This window comes from Alligator sinensis, unplaced genomic scaffold (genome assembly GCF_000455745.1).
Source record: "Alligator sinensis unplaced genomic scaffold, ASM45574v1 scaffold97_1, whole genome shotgun sequence".
NCBI classification, from domain to species: domain Eukaryota; kingdom Metazoa; phylum Chordata; order Crocodylia; family Alligatoridae; genus Alligator; species Alligator sinensis.
Genome location: NW_005841921.1, coordinates 3,476,226 through 3,495,216, shown reverse-complemented (window position 1 = coordinate 3,495,216; position 18,991 = coordinate 3,476,226). Strand labels below are relative to the sequence as shown.

At 42.8% G+C, this 18,991-nt stretch overlaps 1 protein-coding gene across 1 annotated transcript in view; it reads left to right on the top strand.

The window, feature by feature from the left end:
- Positions 1-2,542: 2,542 nt before the first annotated feature.
- The window catches only part of MMP2 (matrix metallopeptidase 2), a 61,496-nt gene continuing 45,047 nt past the window's right edge, over positions 2,543-18,991 (top strand). The window contains exons 1-4 of the mRNA XM_006019075.3: positions 2,543-2,886; positions 7,079-7,305; positions 14,723-14,871; positions 17,141-17,269. Of these exons, the coding sequence (XP_006019137.1) occupies positions 2,734-2,886; positions 7,079-7,305; positions 14,723-14,871; positions 17,141-17,269 (658 nt within the window). The 5' untranslated portion in view covers positions 2,543-2,733. The remainder of the gene's footprint in view (positions 2,887-7,078; positions 7,306-14,722; positions 14,872-17,140; positions 17,270-18,991) is intronic.

Genomic DNA, 18,991 nt, shown 5'->3' with positions numbered 1-18,991 from the left:
ATAGAAAGAGACAATCTGGTCAAGGCAGCAGACCCCTTTTGAGGTCTACTATATAACAAAAATCTACTATATAACAACAAGTCATGGTGGGTGAAGCTTAAAGAGGGGAAAACTCCTTGTCCAATAAGGGCAATGGGCGAGCCAGTATATCAAAAGAACCCACACCCATTACAGAGGGATAATCAGATCCTATGCAAATTGAAAAGGAATCTACCCTTTTCAAAAACTGTTATAGGATTTTTAATAAAAAAGGCTTGTCTTATTTTAGAGACAATACTTCCTTTAGCATAGCAGAGCCTTTAATGCCATTCTGGATCATTAGTCATTTCATACTAATCTAGAAGGAAAGGAAAGCCGTTTGCTGAATTATCAGTACAACATTCATGTATCCAATGATCTTTTATTATTATAATACTTAATTCTCCCTTTTTATTATTATAGTACTTCATTCAGGGCTTTTACGTATGAACTTCATATGTGATAAGTGTAGAAGGGACTGTCACTCAAGAATTAGGTTGTATAGCCACACTCACATATGATTAATGATGTGATGCCTCACTCAGAGCAAATTTATTGTCTCACACACAGATGCCTGTACATAATTCAGTCTAAGCAGCTAAACAACTTATTGGCTGAAGTAATGGCATTTACCTGCTCAACTGAGATCAACTGTTTTAGAGTAAGTCTGTGACATTACTAGTGCCATGTTAATTTGTGGAAAGATTGATTATATAAAGAAATCATTTCAAGGCAAACAATAGCTAACCCTCATTGCTGATGCTGGGAAGTCGAAAATGCAGGAATTGTGAATCTGCAAGGATCTGGGAAAACTCTCTCAAGTTTTCTCATCCATTTCTAATGCTGTTTATTAAACCACACTGAGAAAGCTGGAGTATTCATTATATGTCATAAAGGGCTATGAGTGAAAAAATGTGCCAGGACACATTCAGTTTTAAATGAGTGGCACTGAAGTGCCCTTAATAAAGAAATGTAAGGTAATGTTATGGTTCTCATGAAAGCATGATATTTCATATGCATAAAAGACTAATATAAACCCCCAGCCCCAATACAGCTACATTAAGCCTCTTTAATTAAATAGGAACAATGGAAATAATAGGGAAATTCAACATTGGTTTTATTTCTTGGCTCTTATTCTTTAATAATTGAATTTGGCTGGATACTAATTGAAGCTGTCATGACAGAATAAGAATGCTGTTCTCCCCTTTTTGGTGTTGTGGAAATACTGGGTCATATTTCCATTGTTCATGTTTATATAAGGTACAGAGACATAGTCTGCATAAACATGAAGTGTTTTCAAAGAAATAGTTAAAGTAGGAGGTGCAATTCCTTACTGGACTGTGGGGGAAGCCATTCATTGTAACATCCAGGTAGCAGTAACTAGTTACTCTAGTTACTTATTTTCAATAAAAAACTGTGATTTCAGCTAAACATGTCATTCCAGGCAGTGGTGCTTTAAGAAAATAATGAAATATCATGCCTTGAGATAACATCACGAGACCTGGCAATACTATGCATGAGGTAATAAAGAGTGCCCGTGATTTGGCCATGTCTATAATAGAAGTTTGCACTGAGGCAGCTACACAAAAGAGCAAAATCCCCAGTGTACACAAGACCTGAATTTCTTATGACTGTTAGGACTTTTAGAAAGCAACTTATTTTTGTGAAATTGGCCTCATTCTCTACCATGCAATGTACAGAGTCAGGCAAGTACGTATCTGTCTGTCTTGCAAGACAATAGAATTATGCCAAGTGAGACAGCTCATTAAAGGTAATCCTTGCTTGAAAGATAAAGCGAAGCTAGAGTGACATCTCCAGGGTGCAAAATCCTGGCAGTGTATACAGAGACACTGAGTTGTCCATACACCAGTATCCCTCTCTCAGCCTAATGTACACAGAGGAGACAACTCTGTGTACTGCTGAATGGTGACAAAACCCCACGTGAGTTAAATAGGTAATCTCAAATGATTGTTGATAGTATTTTTATAACAAGACTCATAATATATTCTGTGTGTCAGGGAGGGGAGAAAATGAATATGCATTTCCAATTAATCCTGCAGTTATGTATCAGTGGTCTGAGTAGCCCAAGCAAAAATATAAAGGAGCATGCTTTGTCTTGTGGACTGGTACGTAGACTACCACAAAATGTAGCCCCAAATGCTCATTAAAATGCAGTGTAGTATAATGGGATCATGTATGACCAAACAGGTTTTCAAAATTGTGGCACCCCCCCCCCAACCTAAAAAATCCCTTAATGCAAATACCTAACCCATAGAACAATCTGTACATTTGTTTGTTTTTATTTCACTTAATGTACATATAAGATCTTGTCATTAATCTTAGGTGACATTTTGCCCTGAGCCACACTTGTGAAAACAATCTAGAGTTTCCATGCATGAAAAGCAGACAGAATTTGGCCTCTTCCCTATTTCAGCTGCAGTGAATATCTATCTGTGGCTACCTTAAAATCACAGCAAGTAACATCTGGTAACTGCCCTTTTTCTCATGTTTCCACTGGTTTTCAGACCTCCTGGTAGCTGAGACTGCGCATCTGGATGTTTTAAACATACAAAGGAATTGCTAGAGCAGGCAAAAGAGAAAACGGTGCAGAGAGTTAAGATGTGCAGATAAGTAACTGGTGGACTGTGCAGCTAAAATAACTGGCAACCAGTGAGGGAAAAACTTTTTAAAGAGGGTAGTGCAAGCTAAGGCAGAATGAAGACTCATGTTATCTTTACCCCTTTTGGCTTCATTTTTAAAGTACTCTTGATCCAACAGCATATTTTTTACCAAACTTTAGCTGCACCGTCACCAATCATTAAGTTTCCTGGAGACAGCCCTCCTAAAACAGACAAAGAACTAGCAGTGGTAAGTGTTGGTTTTGTCTTTGCTTCAGATTTATATTGTTGTTCACCATAAGCAGATGTTTCTTTCTTGTTTCAGCTGAGGATAGGAAATGACTGTAGTTTTCTCTCTCTAGAGTCTCTGGAAGGGAGAGCTAGCTAGCAAGGGTATCAGTTTTCAGATATAAAAGCTAGAGCCAAATAATGTTTCCCCTTTTAAAAAATTTTAAGCCAGCATGGAGAGGGCTTTTCTTTTCTCTTTGAACATACAAGAAAAGAATAATTTCATTAAACGGTTCTGACTTTTGTTGAAGGGTTTTAGTAGTAGTATTTAAAGCAAATAAAATGGAATAGAAAAATATGGAAAACACACAATTCTGAGATTCTTATATAGTCTAAGCTCACACCACTTTTCAAAATGTTGTTTTCCATGTTGTTTACCATGCATTGCATAAGCACGGCTTTGAGGGACAATTATATCTTAAAGCTGGATAGAGTTTCAGGAAACATAATGACTAGTTCTAACTTTGAAAGACCTTATCAAAGTTTGACGAAAGATATTTTTCCTAACCCACATTCATTCTGGAACAAAAAAGAGTGACATTAGCAACTTCTGGAAGTATAGGATTTTATTCTAACCTTACTTTAGCCCTGTGTACGTTCATAAAAATGACATAATGAGAAAGTCGATTTTAGGGAAGATTGAGATGGATTATTCTTATTTTAGCATGTAAATTATAGACATTTCTCTTCTTCAGCACTAACTCCATTTTAAGGAAGATTGAGATAAATTATCCTTGTTTTAACATGTAAATGATCAAAAAAATGGTCACTTCTTTTTTAGGAGATAGTATGCACATCAGGAAAATTTGCTAGGTTTAAGGGAGGGGTGGAGAGTTTCCAAAAGGAGGTGGAGATGTTGGCAAATGCAGGCAAACTGACCCAACGGAGCAATTTCCACTTTCAAACCTTACCAAACAAACCACCAAAGGTTTTACTGACCTTGGCAACATGACAAGGGGGTCATATATTTCTAACGGTAGTTCAACTGTTCTTAAAATAATCTCTCCATTTTGTTAGATACACAATGAAGTTTTTATTCAATAACGGTAAACCACATCTACTCTTCTCATCTATATTTCATTCAATGAGCCTATTCATTGTAATTGTGTATATTCCAATGGAAAATCATGTACTACTTCAACATTTCAGTTCTTTGTCTCTCTTGTACTACTCCTGAGTAATGCTAGACTGCTCAGTCTCTTATGCACCCTGGGCCTGAGCAATGCCAAGGTTTAGAAGCAGAACTTAGACCAGCATTTTGCTGCTGGACTCCTTTCAGTCACAGGCTACATCAAAATTGCAGCTTCCCACAATTTTCCACAGAATCTGACAGATCTTTCAGAGCTTGGACCAAGATGTTGTTTGGAGAGATACAAAAACTCTCCTTCAGAACTCTGAAGATATAATAACTGTGTTCATCTCTGTTCTTCACAATGTGTCTCTATTTTAGAAAGTTTCAGATGCATTATTTTGATTTTATATTTTAGCAAATAAATATCTTACTGTGCCTCAGTTCTTATCCCTCAGCTGTGCACCATAGTCCCAAGACTGGAATACATGGCAGCAGATACAACCTGCCAGTTTAGATTTCAAGTAAGATTTACTTCCATACAACTCTAGTTATTAAGCCATGACACATATATGGGAGATAAGGACAGAGGCAGAATTAAGATAGTCATATGTCAAAGGAAAAATCAGGATGATAATGTATTCTGGGCCTTGGTATGCATAGAACATATTCTGAGACCATTTCACATAAAGCCAACAGCTCATAACCTGTCACTGATACAATGAACCTTACAGCAGGAAAGTAATATGAAGTTGCCGGGTAAAATAAATACAGTGGTCTCTGCTGCCAAAAGCTACCTCAAAACAGGTTGATATTAAGCTTCAGAAACTAAACAAAATTTAGTCTTGATAAGGGGAACATCTTCAAGGACTCCAAGATCTTGTTCAAAATCGTGCTTCAGAGGTGTGTATCTGCTTTGCTTCTATGATAGTTCTAAATCAGTTTCCCGGTGGTGGAACTGAGTACTGCATTTCATAACTATTTGCAGTCATTAATAATTCCTTGTTACTTTTTTGTAGTGAGAAGTTAACCAAAGTATCTTGGGTAAACTTGAGTTGTTATATTCTAACTACATGGACATTTCTGTTGCATTTTCAGTTGGTTAACAAGTTAATCACTTGTACCTGCATTCAGTTGCACAGCTGCATTCAGGTCAGGGCCTTCAGTTTGAAGTTAATTTAGCAAGATCTTTGGAATCATTAAATGAATGTGATCATCTAATTATCAGTTAGTATTATTACTTTCAGATATAACTCATTTCTTCAACATGGATCATTCATTCCAGCTTTGATTGGGATCTTTACCTGGGACTTAATCCATATATCATAGTTTCTTCTGTTTCTGTTATAAGCCAAAGCAAACCAACAAGTAGAGGTATGAGGATCAGCCAAGTGGTGTGATATTTAGTTTTGAATTGAAATATTGAAGTGGAGGTCTTTTTTTAATTAAGTTTTAAGCTAACAGACTCTCACATGTCCATTTATGTTTGCTGTGTATCTGATAACAGTATACAATGTCAGTTTTCAAATCAGTTTCAGTCCTATGAAAATGTAGGAAAAGACTGAATAAAATACACTTGAGTAATTAGTCAAATCACAAAAGTCAGACCCATTTCTTTTCAAACAGAACATTTGGTGCTCTCTGTAAATTACTTTGAGTAATTTAGAAGTGTGAAGTGGTGCTTCACATTTTTTGTTGCTGTTCACTTCTTGTTTTTTTTAACTGTAACTGGACAAATATATGAGTCATTCTCACCAAATAGAAATATTTCTTTAGATTGTTGTAGAGGAGACTGAAAGAGGAAGAACAATGATTTTGTGCCAACTTTGTGTGTTCCTTTTTGAGGCATAACATGAGTACTGTTCCTTAAAGGAACTCTGTTTTGTGGACTGCTTTATCATCTTAAGCTATGTATTTTTATCATCTTATGCCTTTTTAAAAAAAGGGACATCCACATTTCTGGAATGTCCCAGGAAACTACTAGCTGCCTTGAGGAAAAAGAACAGTTGTAGCCACAAGACTTAACACTGTGAGACAATGTAAACCTGCCCTGACCCAGGAAGGTTTTGCCTCAGCTCCAAGATAATAGAAATGTTTTTGTATACAGTTGCTCCAGGGCAGTTACCATATTGTCACATTTTATCTCAAAGTTCCCTTACTTCGGGCAATACCACTCATGTAAACACCGCTTCACGTATGCCTTAAAAAGTTCAAGATTATTTCTTCCATGGTCTGAGAATGTCTTAGTTTCAGATATATAGATTATACTTTTCTCAGATTTGATTGGACAGGATGGTAATGTGACTGCAACTTTCTTCCCCCTGTAACCCATGTGTTTGAGTTAACAATTAATTAAAAAAATCTAACATACAAAGACATCTACATAGTTCACAAATTCACAGATTCACAGAAGTTTAGGGCTGGAAGAAACCTTGTGAGATCATTGGGTTCAACTCCCCCACCCCAGCTCTGGGCAGGAAAGACTGATGGAATAGAAGTAAATCAGAATAAAAATAGGTTAGTGTAATCTATGTGCAAAAGACTCTGTTCTCTCACCATAATCAAAAGCTAAGAAGTCTGTATAAAAAATAACTTATTCTATTATTACAGTGGTTTCCTTTTCATGGTTTCTTTGATACCATAACTATCCAAGTTCTTTAATAGTCTATACAGCCTTTCAGGAAGAGCAGGGGGATAGGCAAAAGTTGAAATTCTAAGCAGGTTTATGCAGTATCCAAAAACAAAAAAAACACAAAACCATTTCTTCTTTTGTAGTTTGACTATGAGGCTCCATGTTCTACTAATTAATAAAGCAATTAATTAAACATGCCTGATAATAATGTATCCCTATATGTTACTAATAATGAACATAATTACTTAATTAGCAACTCTGTGTAATCAAGGATGCTCTGTGTCCATTAAAAAGATTCTGCCGTTTTCTTTTGGTTGCTAATAATATTTATTTAAAAAGAAAACTTGGAAATTATCATATATGAAAGGCAATTACTGTATTTGTTGTAATGATAAGTCTCTCCTTTTAGTATTCTGAAGCCTTTGTTCTGTATGCTTTTTCTCTTTTTTAAAGCAATACCTGAATACATTCTATGGGTGTCCAAAAGACAATTGCAATTTATTTGTGCTGAAAGATACTTTGAAGAAAATGCAGAAATTCTTTGGGCTGCCTGAAACAGGAGATTTGGATCAAAACACTATTGAAACAATGAAGAAACCCCGCTGTGGTAATCCAGATGTGGCCAATTATAACTTCTTTCCAAGAAAACCAAAATGGGAGAAAAATCTTGTAACATACAGGTACTGACTTTTAGTATAATTTCTTACACTTCTATAGAATGCCCTTAAAAAATGGAGTGTTGCACCAAATTATATACTCTACATATTTGGACAACTACTGAAGCATCTGTGAATCTCCAAAATTTAAAGTTTAATGAATAAATACCCAAAACCTATGCTGCAAGTTCGAAGATTGGAACTCAGGAGATGTGGCTTATATTACTTGCTTTGCTGCAAACTTCCTGTGATATCTTGTTTGATTTCCTTAATGTTAGTGTGTCTTTCTTATCCATCAGTACATTACACATAATATAGATTCCTGACTGCACAAGGTTGTTATGGGGATTAACTCTGCCATAATTTCTGAATACTGCTCTTGATGCCACAAAGTAGCTCCTAAAATAAATAAAAGCCTGACAAATATTCACCACTGATCAACTGATCATACAGCAGTTGTTGTTCTTAACTCTCCAGTCTTATGCATTTAATCCAATCAGGGACCAGATGGAATGTGCTTTAAGTAAGCGGTCATAAATAAATAACGAGGCACCAATGGTAAATGTAAACAAGCTGTAGGCTGAAAATTCACAACAAATATTTCCAATAACAACATTGGTTTATAAAAAAACATCTTTAATAATGGCTGTTGACCATTCCCTCTAGGAAACCAGGCAAATACCTCTATCAGCATGTTTTTATTAATTGTCGATACCACAAAGAACTCAGGAATGATTCCATTCCTGTCGAAATTAATGGAAAACTCCCACTGACTCTTAAAAGCATTAAATTGGTCCTAACTACTTCATTGATTGTGTTCCCTCTCCTCTGTTCAGAGGGCACAACATCTTTCATACTCTGAGTAGTCTAGTGAACTCTGAAAAATATTGTGGTAGATTTCCAGGCCTTCTTTTGCAGATATGCTCCAGATGATATCACTGTCTTGCAATACTTCCACATACAAAGCAGTTCCAGTAACTACAAGCAGCAGCACACTGTTGGAAGTTTTTCATTAGCAGGAAGTTCATTGTCTGCTGAGCAAGGCATTAATAAGTCCTGGTCAGTGTAAATCAAAATGAAGAAAGCAGTTAACTTATGAACTGTGTTTCCTCTACCTAATCTCTGTGGCTTTAGTCCATGTGCTTTCATTCCCCTCTAGATGTCTTGCATCCTCTGTTTGTAAGCTTGCTGAATGCTCTCATAAGGAACTGACTGTCACTCAGCCCAAAAGAAAATATGATGGAGAACTAAAATGGTACTTTGCTTTTTAAAAGTCAAAGGGCACATCTACACAAGATGCTACATTACCATAATGACGAGTTACGGCAATGCACCTCATCACTATGGCAACGTAGCACTGGTGGGCACAAACTGTGACACTGATGTTACTGCGCAGAAGCTTCAGAAATAACCCATGAAGTGGGTACTTGCTTAAGCAAGTACTAAATAACTGTGCAGCAACAACTGTGCAGTCCTGCACACATATAGACATACTCAAAGTATCTCTCTTAACTATACAGAATTCTGCTGACAGTTACAATATTTTATGATGAATCAGTGAGTGAACTTGCTTACACATGCCTAACAAAATGATCTGGAAAGTTCTTAGGCCTTATTAAAAGCATATAAAAATGTGTATCTCAGTGCCTCAGGTCTTATTTAAAATATATTTATTCAGCATGACACATATTTGTTAGGTCACATTGGGTGTGTCTACATGTGCATTTGATGCGCCACCAGTTTACTTACGAGTAAATTACTTGCGAGTCCCCAGGCACATATCTACACATGTAGGGAAGTGGGAGCATATTTGATACCAATCTGCTCCTGCTTCCCAGGGCCCTGCAATGGGTCCATGCCACCACCAGGAGAGAGCTCCAGGAGAGAGCTGCAGCTGCCAACAGCTGTCAGCCCTTTTCAAAAGCCAGCCTCATTCACTACTCTCTGGCCAGCCACTTCCCTGGCTAGGAGCAGCATGTGCAGTACAGGGACAGCAAGCAGCAGCATTCTCCTTGACGTCTTTGCCCACCCCATCCCCATGCCATAGCTGCTTCAGTCCCTGCCCCTGGCAACAATGAACAGCACCTCATGCTCATGCATGAGCCCAGAGGCCAGCACCTCTATGCTGGCCCTGCTGGTCCTGCTGGCTCATGATGCCAACCACTGCCTGGTCCATGGCTGTCTTGACCCTACTGGTTCCCCTACATGTAGCAACTGCCTGCTTGCCTACCATGTGCAATCCCAGGCTGCTGCTGCACACCTGCCGCCTTCACTCCATCTGCCTGGATGAACCCTGTCAGGGACACCAACAATGGGCTTCAGGATGCCACTGCCAGGGCTGCCATCACTCTCCTAGGCCTCCAGCCCTGCCTCCTCTGGATCTATTGGGCCAGCCAGGACTAGTGGCTGCACATTATCCAGCAAACCTGGGTCAATGAGCAGTGGCTGGAGACATTCTTCATGATCCAGGCCACATTTTGGGATCTGCTGGAGCAACTCCTGTCATACCTGGAGCAGGTGGCCCTTGCCCTGCTTAAGCTGACCATGCCCACCAGCCTGTGGTACACCTGTTTGGCATGGGGGGGATACCATGCTCTGCATGCATGACTCCCTAGTAGTGGTGCTGGGGTTCCATGCCCTCAGATACCCTCAGTGCATCGGGGCCCTAGATGGGACCCACATCCCCATTACCTACCCATCCCACAGAAACTGCCCCTATTACAGCCAGAGGGGCTTTCACTCCATGGTGCTGCAGGCCATCATGGACCACCGTGGGGTCATCACACATGAGTGCCAACTGGGCGGCACTCAACACCTGTATCTCTGGGAACATCAGCCTGCCAGGCCTGGCAGAGAGTGCACAGTTTGAGCCGGGGATGCTGGACCTGCAGCTGGACACCATGGTGGTCCTGACTGTCTTCATCGGGGACCCCACCTACCTGCTCCTGTCCTGGCCATGCAGCCCTACACCATCCAGCTGGACCCCCACCAGGCCCACTTTAACTGATGTCTGTGCCAGACCCATGGCATGGTGGAGTATGCTTTCAGCCGCCTTAAGGGATGCTGATATACCCTCACTGCACACCTTGAGTTCGCTGAGGAACACCTCCCCTGAGTTGTTGTCATAGCTTGCATGCTGCATAACATTTATGAGGAAAGAGCTGTGCCATGAGGCCTGAGTAGAGGAGGTGCAGTGGGTGGAGGACACCTGGCAGCGGGAGCACAACCTACAGTGGCAGCAACAGGGCACTGGGTGTGGGAGGCCCTGGCTAACCACCTCCTCCAGCAATACCCACTGTAGCCCACCTGCACCACTACCCACAGATTTGCCCAAGCCCCCTGCCCCCTCCCATTAACACACTCACTGCAGACATGTTTCACAAGAACAAGTTTTTATTCCCCTCATGTCAGACAGAGCCCCTGCTCCACCATCCCTTCCCAACAAACAGAGTCTCCTCCCCCTCCCTCCATAATGAACAGAGCCCCTCCGGCACCCACTAAACCCATCAACAATAAAACGTCTTCTTCCCCATGAAAACTCAGGCATTATATGAGGCGTCCTTCCAAGAAAAGCCTTCAGTGAAGTAACAGGAGAACTACTGAAAATGTCATTGCCCTGCAAGTAGGATGAGACTAGGAGTGGTTGCTGTGGAGGAGGGTTGGGCTCATGTACAGACATCAGGGCACTGAATAGGAGCCAGCTTTCCAGGGATTCACTACAGAGAAAATCTAAGCTAATTTGCTTTCTTCCTAAGTAGCCCAGGTAACTGTTACACTATGCAAATGAAAAGGAATATACAGGAAATTAAATTTAATATTAAAATGTGACTATTCCAAGGTGTAACTGACTAAAGCAGCCTGCACAAACAAACATGTGGCTTCACTTTTGAAGTGTTAGGGTAAATTCAGGCATTACATTTATATCAGTATAACTAGGGTTAGGTTGATCTAAATGCCCATCTGTGCAGATGTTCAGGGGGCTAAAATGGGATTAAAATGGTACAATATGTAAAAATGTACAATATCCTGTCTGTGCCATCCGGGGGTAGGGGGAGGAGGCATAGGGTGGAGGTGCTTAGGGGGAAAGTAGCTAGAACTCCAGCCTCTGGCTATTTCCCTGTTGCTGCCAGGGGTTAGGCATGGTTAGGGTCAGGGGCTGGGCAGTGGGTGGCAGGAAGGCAACTGCCAGAACCAGAACAGTTTCCAGCACCCAGTGGTTATCATCCATGGCCTGCACTGCCCTGGCTAGGACTGTGCTCTGCTTCTGTAGGGCCTCCACCTGCTTGTACTCCAGGGCTAGGAGCTGTACTTGGAACTCCTGGCCTGCCTAGTCCCACACCTCCTCACAGCCCATGTCCTCCAGCTGTCACCTGTCCTGGCAAGTCATGTCTTCCACCCACCACCTCTCCTGGTGGGTACAAGTGTCCCCCAGGTGGTCCTCTGATGCCATAACCAGGCGGTCTAGGAGGAGGGTCCTTTTCAATGGTCCTCCTTTGGCAGAGCCAGCATATCCACAGGGCCCTGGCTGTGGGTAGTGGCAACCCTGATGTCGCATCCTGGCTGCCAAGTACATTTTCTCCCCCAAATGCAGTTGCAGGCCTTGTACAGCCATGAGAAAGAAGCTGTTTGTGCGAGTTTGCAACATTTCAAAGATAAGATGCTCTGTACTAGGGGCTGTGTGCTGCCCAGCCTCGGATTGGGGGTTGGGCATGCATGAGTGCCCAAGGACCATGGTAAGCCAGCTGGGCAAGTCCAGGCCCAGACCCAGGCCTAGGATGCTGCTAGCCAAGTCCCCTGTGCTGACTCACTCCCCTATGGCCAGCAAGCCACTGGGTACTGGACGCAGGAAGCCTGCCTGCTCCACCAAATTCCCAGGGTGGAACAGGGCCAGGCTTCTGGTAGCACCTTTTTCCACAGCTCCAGACCCTGCTGTTCCCCATTCTCCTCCTGCTGGCTGTCCCAGGGGAGCGGGGACACTGGGAGACCCCCGCGGCGGCCAAGGGGTCTGCTTACCTCCCGCAGGGCAGGAGGAGCCGAAGAAACTCCACGCGCCAGCAGCGCCGGCACGGGTCATCAGCCGGGCGTTTATCCAGCTTCGGCTGAGCGGCGGGGGCGGGGCACGCCGGCCGGGAGAAACAAAAGGCGGCCTCCCCGAGGCAGTGGGGCGGCTGAAGGGAGAGAGCTGGAGCACGGAGCCCCAGCGAGCAGGGGCTGAGCCGCCACCCACAGAGGGCAGGACGCCGCCGAGTAGAGGTGGAGCAGGCTCCGAGCAGCGCGGCGGAGCACCCGGGAGTGAGACGATGAGGGGAGAAGTCAGCCCCGTAAGTGGGGCAGCAGCCAGCGGGGAACCCAACACCCGAGGCAGCCGGAGGCGTGACAACTGCGCTGAGAGTCGGGCCAGCTGTATCCCGCACTACGGAGCCAATGGCGCGGGTAACTGCGGCAGGGACTATTGGGGAAGCAGAGGGGACATCTGCATCCCAAGGAAGGAAGGGCCAGGTCAGCATCCCCACGGGGGGAGGCATACCCGGTCTGAAGACTGCTGGTAGTGGCCAGGGAGACTGAGCCAAGAGAGGACGAGACGAGGACGGGTTGGAGGCCAGGATAGGAAGACCTGAGGCGGCGTATGGCCGGGGTGTAGGGGAGGACGGAGCCCCGAGAGTACCCGCAAAGGAGCGCGCTGGCACCGGGGGATACCCCGAGGGAAGACCCCCCACTGAAAGAGTCATCAAAGTCGTGGCAGGTGAGTTCTGGGGTCTCCCTTTATACCAGACGGAGCAAACCCTGGGGCGTGCCAACGAAGCCCGGGTGTGCAAGACCTCGGGTCCGGGCGAAGGCAGCGCGCGAGCTCCTGGTCGAACGGAGGCGGGTACACTGGCCAACCACTGTGCTGTGCTGCCACCCATCCTATTGCGGCCAGGCTCAGTGGGGTGCAGGGCTCCCAGACAACTGGGATGAGGAGCTGCCTATGCCCCCACCTTCCCTTCAAGGACCTTCTCTGGGGAAGTGGCCTGGGGCCAGCCTCCCCTCCTCGCATACTGCCTGTGCATGCTGACCATGACCGTGCTGCACACGTCCTGAGCACAGCATGAGGAGTTGTTCATGTGGACTGAGTGGTGCCCAACCCACTACGCCCTGCTACTGCTGATAGCCATGATGCCATGGGTGAACCTGCACACCTTGCATGGGATTCTCTGCCCAGCCAGGGCTCACTATTAGCTGCCCCACCAACAGATTGGGGCAGGGAGCTGGTACCTGCCCCTCCCCTGCAGCTCTTTCCAAGCACCGCACCTGGATCTCCTGATCAGGGCATAGAGCTGGTACCTGCCTCTGACTGGGAGAGTTCCCAGCAGCCACTCCATGATCACAGGGTTGGGGGCTGGGAAACTTCTACCCTGCTCAGCTCTGCAATCATGGAGCTGGGTGGGAAACAGGCTGGAGAGCTTGTGCCCTGTTCAGCTTCACTATTGTGCAGCTGAGTGGGGAACAGGCTCCCCAGCCCGAGCCACCAGGGATCTCCCAGCACCAGCCTTGTGACCATGGATCTGGGAGATAAGGATCTCCCAGCCCTCACTCCCTGATCGTGATCTTAGAATGTGGGGCTTGGAGGTCCCTGCTTCTGGGGCAGGGGGACATAGTCCCCATCCAGGCTCCAGTGGCAGAGCTGGCCCTGGCAGCTGCCAGCTCCTGGGGGCAGGGAGCATTCTTCTGCCCCCTGGTGGCTGGCTGACCAGGAGAAGATTTGCTCCCAGTCAGGTATCTACACAAGTGCTACTGCACAGTTAGTAATCAGAAGTAAATTTGCTACTTGCATTTGTAGGTAGCAAATTTACTCACGATTAGTGAGGTTTACTGGGAAGTAAGTGTGTGCACATGTAGACGCACTGCTTACTGCTTAGTAAACTATGGTACTTCACAGTAAAGCATCTTGTGTAGATGCACCCACAGACTCTGGCCAAATAGCAAATTGTATTACAGACTGCTATGTGCAGGGCACATCTACACAAGAAATTTACTGTACAATAGATTAATTAGCTTCACAGTAAAAGTCATGCATCTACACATGCACCCTTATTAGTCTGGAGTGAACTAACAGGATACAAGTACTATCCTGCCTGCTGGCTAGCCCTGCCCTGAAGAACCCTGATGCCCCAGTCAGCCTGTCCACAGCACACTGAGCCAGGGGGAGTAGCCCTGGGCTAGCAGTCTGAACCCCCAGGACCCTTGCCAGCTGGGGTTGCTCCTACCCAGCTCAACGTGTTGCAGTCCTGGGTACATGTGAAAATGTGTTCCCAGGAGCAGTACGCTCTGGAGTTTATTGCAGTGCATTAATATGCATGTGTAGACACACCCTCAGCATTCTAATTCTGAAAGAAAGGACTGATAAAGTAGTATCTTGTTTAATTTATTTGGAATTTGCTCTTTTTCTTTTATCATGAAGGATTTTGGGCTACACACCAGACTTGGACCCTGAAACAGTTGATGATGCCTTTGGTCGAGCCTTTAAAGTCTGGAGTGATGTGACACCATTGAAATTTTCCCGAATTAATGATGGAGAAGCGGATATTATGATAAATTTTGGACGATGGGGTATATCTTTCTGTTTTTACATTTGCTCTTGGTTTTGTTCCTTTCATTAATCCTCAGTACTGGAATGACCTCTGCGCTCCCCATGAGCTTTTCTGGCAAACTGTATCCCAGTTTGCACTTGGCTTATCCAGGCTATATCTGATTTCATAAAAGGTTTCTCTCCCCTTGTCCCTCTTCTCATTACATATATGAGATAGAGAGAAAAGTCTATAATATCCTTATCCTATATTTATCTTTCCAAAAGAGAACTGCTAGGGGCAACATTTTATTTTTAAATTTAACAATCAGAGATAGAGCTTGGAAATATTGGGACAGATCCTTAGCTGATGTGAATTGGCATAGCTCTAATGAAGAAAATGGAATGTTTACTTATAAATCTCTGCTGGGTTTTTTAATGTTATTTGTGGAGATACACACTAATGCACACAAGTTTTAAAGGTGAATTTGTACATATCATCTGAACTTGGTATTTGGTGTCTATTTTTATTATGGGATCAGTTCCGACCCTAAACTTGAACATCCCTACACATTTGAAAGTTTGAAAAACTGGATCTCAAACTGAGTTTTGGCTTAAATCCAGCCAATATATTTGACATGTTTTAGCTTAAATATCTCATCTTGTTAATGTTGGTTTATATTAAAAGAACATTTTAACTAACCACCCAGAGAGAAGCATATTTTTTACTAACCAGCTAGAGAGTAGTATAGAGAAATATGTTTTCATGACCAATCAAGATGTATCTTTAGTGGAAAGGGTTTTGGAATTAAAATGAACAGAATAGCTGAGCACTGTTGGAATCAGACATTTCAAACTAGTGTTTTTTTTACTTAATTAAATGATGGGTCAACCTTGAAAGGTTCAAAGATTATATACAGAACCCAAAATTCAGATTTTTATCCAGGCTTGATCAGTCCACAAAAATGTCATCTTATAAAAGCAGAAGTGTTCATGCTGGTTTTAGTATTTCCTGATTAGTTGCCCCAGAAGTAGCAAGAAAACAGTCTTTCCCACAGTATTTTATATCTAAGTAAACAAAACGTATGTTCTTCTATTCACTACAAATCACTGTTCATACACTTGTGCATGATATTCAAATTAGTAAGGACTGAATGTTGTTGGTTAGTTCATTTCCAAGCTTTATTAAACTACATTTTACTAAGGAATAAATGTAAAGACCAGATTTTTGAGAGAAAGGTTTTTAGGAACCTGACTCTCATTAACTTCCCTAAATACTTTTTTTTTAAAATCGCCTTTATTGCCCTATACATAGGCATACTGAAATGGAGATACTGCATTAACTTAAGTAGGCATAATCAAGTAAAGAGTCAGGCCTATGTACTCAGTGCTTCTGTCAAATGGCAGCATATCAGACCAAACAGCATAGAATGATGTAACTGGAGATTCTGGCAGCTTTGATGGTCAGGTCACTGCGGTGAGAGAGCTGTGAATAACTGGGTTATGCCCTTGCCAGCCTACTTTACCCACATGAGGTGTCCTTCCAAGAAAAGCCTTCAGGGCAGAAACAGGAGAACTACTGAAAATGCCATTGCCCTGCAAGTAGGATGAGACTAGGAGTGGTTGCTGTGGAGGAGGGTTGGGCTCATGTACAGACATCAGGGCACTGAATAGGAGCCAGCTTTCCAGGGATTCACTACAGAGAAAATCTAAGCTAATTTGCTTTCCTCCTAAGTAGCCCGGGTAACTGTTACTCTATGCAAATGAAAAGGAATATACAGGAAATTAAATTTAATATTAAAATGTGACTATTCCAAGGTGTAACTGACTAAAGCAGCCTGCACAAACAAACATGTGGCTTCACTTTTGAAGTGTTAGAGTAAATTCAGGCATTACAGTATAACTAGAGTTAGGTTGATCTAAATGCACATCTGTGCAGATGTTCAGAGGGTTAAATTGGGGTAAAAATGGTAGGCCTAATCTAAATGAGTTCACCTGAGGAGATAAATCAACACTGATTGGGCATGTGATTAGATGGAAAGGTGCCAACTGAGACCTTTGAGTCCTTTCCAAATATCCCTAATATTTATATGCACTATAATCTCCACCTAGTCTTTCATCTCAGAATGAAAATTCCTCTCTTAAATGGCAGAAATATTTACCCATGCCAATAAACCTTCTCACTTGAGTGTTCTCATTCACTCCTTCAATGGAAACATACGTGCCTATCTTTTATTATGACTATAAGTGCTTTCAGAGTTGGGCCATGATAACTTGTAAGTGCTCCTGCACTGCATTCTTTTTTTTTGGTAGAGCATGGTGATGGATACCCATTTGATGGCAAGGATGGTCTCTTGGCTCATGCTTTTGCACCTGGGCCAGGAATTGGAGGGGATTCCCATTTTGATGATGATGAACTGTGGACTCTGGGCGAAGGTCAAGGTACCAAAGCTTTTAATGTTTTGAAGTATTTATACTACAATATTAAACTATTACCTACTTTGTATTAACAGTGTCTAGAGATTGCACTTAATTCTTATATTTAAATGATTTAAGTGAAGAGGAAGTGCTAGAGGAAAAGTATGTTTATGACCTCAGAGTGTTATATCTAATAATTAATATTAGTAATACTAATTCTAATGATTAATTGCTATGAAGTTTAATCATTTAAAATTGTGTTTGTGTAGAATTTTTATTTTTGGAAGTTTCATGGGATTTCTTCTTTTTTTCTCCAGCAAATAATTAATTATATACTACTAAATAGAGGCTTGATCTTGCAAATCATTACTCATGCAAGTGACATAAGAATTGAGATTTGAATAATTATTTCAGTGCCCAAACTGAGACGCTGGAAAGGGATTTGATTGTAATAGGATAGAGGCTCAGCACTTTCTTAAAACTGTGCCCCTTTTAAGAGTCCAAAAGTAGGCATCTAAAAATTGGCAGTCTTTTTTTTTTTTTTTTAAATATTGTCCCATTGTCTTCAGTGGAGACATTCACAGGAAAGACAACTGGCAGAGCTCATGGAGTTTCGCTAAAGCACAAACCTTGAATTTCAATTGAAATATATAGTAATGATGAAGAAAAAAACAGACTTAAGGATAGCCATAAGTTTGCCTTTAGGAGACTTAATATTATGCAGACTCCAGCCATCCATGCTTTTTGCTATGTGAATTAAAAAAAAAGGTGGGGGGATCAATAAAATACATACCTGTGTATGGTAAGGTTAAGCCATTGGTTTCACCTTTCAGAAGTGAATAGTGATGAAAATGGCTGACAGACTTTTCTTTTTAGTGTAATATTTTCAAGATTATAATTCTTTGCTGCATAAATTGACAAAAACTGAAGATCAAAGTAGCAGAAGTAAGGGGATGAAAGGGATTCAGGGCTCCTGAGGCAACTCTCGGAGACCATAAAAGCTAAAGAGGCGGTAGTCATGGGGGACCTAAACTACCCAGACATCTGCTGGGAGTCACAGACAGCAAAGTCCCACCACTCACGCAGGTTTCTAACCTGTGTACAGGACCTCCACCTGACACAGGAGGTACACGGTCCCACTAGGGGGAATGCCATACTGGATCTGGTATTGGCAATGGGGGATGACATGGCTGGGGACCTACAGATCAGTAGCCATCTGGGGGACAGTGATCACCTAATAATAGAATTCACCATAAGACGTCGAGTGGGTAAGGTAACTAGTAGGGTGAAAGTGCTAGACTTTAGGAAAACTGATTTCAATGAACTCAGGCGATTAGTCAAGGACGCACTGCAGAGTAGGAGTTTTGAAGTGATCGGAGCCCAAGAAGGGTGGCTGTGCCTTAAGGAAATGATCCTTCGGGCACAAAGCAAGATGATCCCCGAGCGAGGCAAAAGGGGGAAAGGGGCCAGGAGGCTTCCCTGGCTGACCAGAGAAATCCAGGGCAGCCTAAGGGACAAAAGGGGAGCACATAAAAAGTGGAAACAGGGAGAGATCACCAAAGATGAATATACCTCCTCTGCTCGTGCTTGTAGGGAGGCAGTTAGACGGGCCAAAGCTGCCATGGAGCTGAGGATGGCAACCCAAGTAAAAGACAACAAGAAATTGATTTTTAGATATATAGGGAGTAAAAGGAAGGCCCAGGGAGGAATAGGACCCCTGCTAAATGGGCAGAAACAACTGGTGAC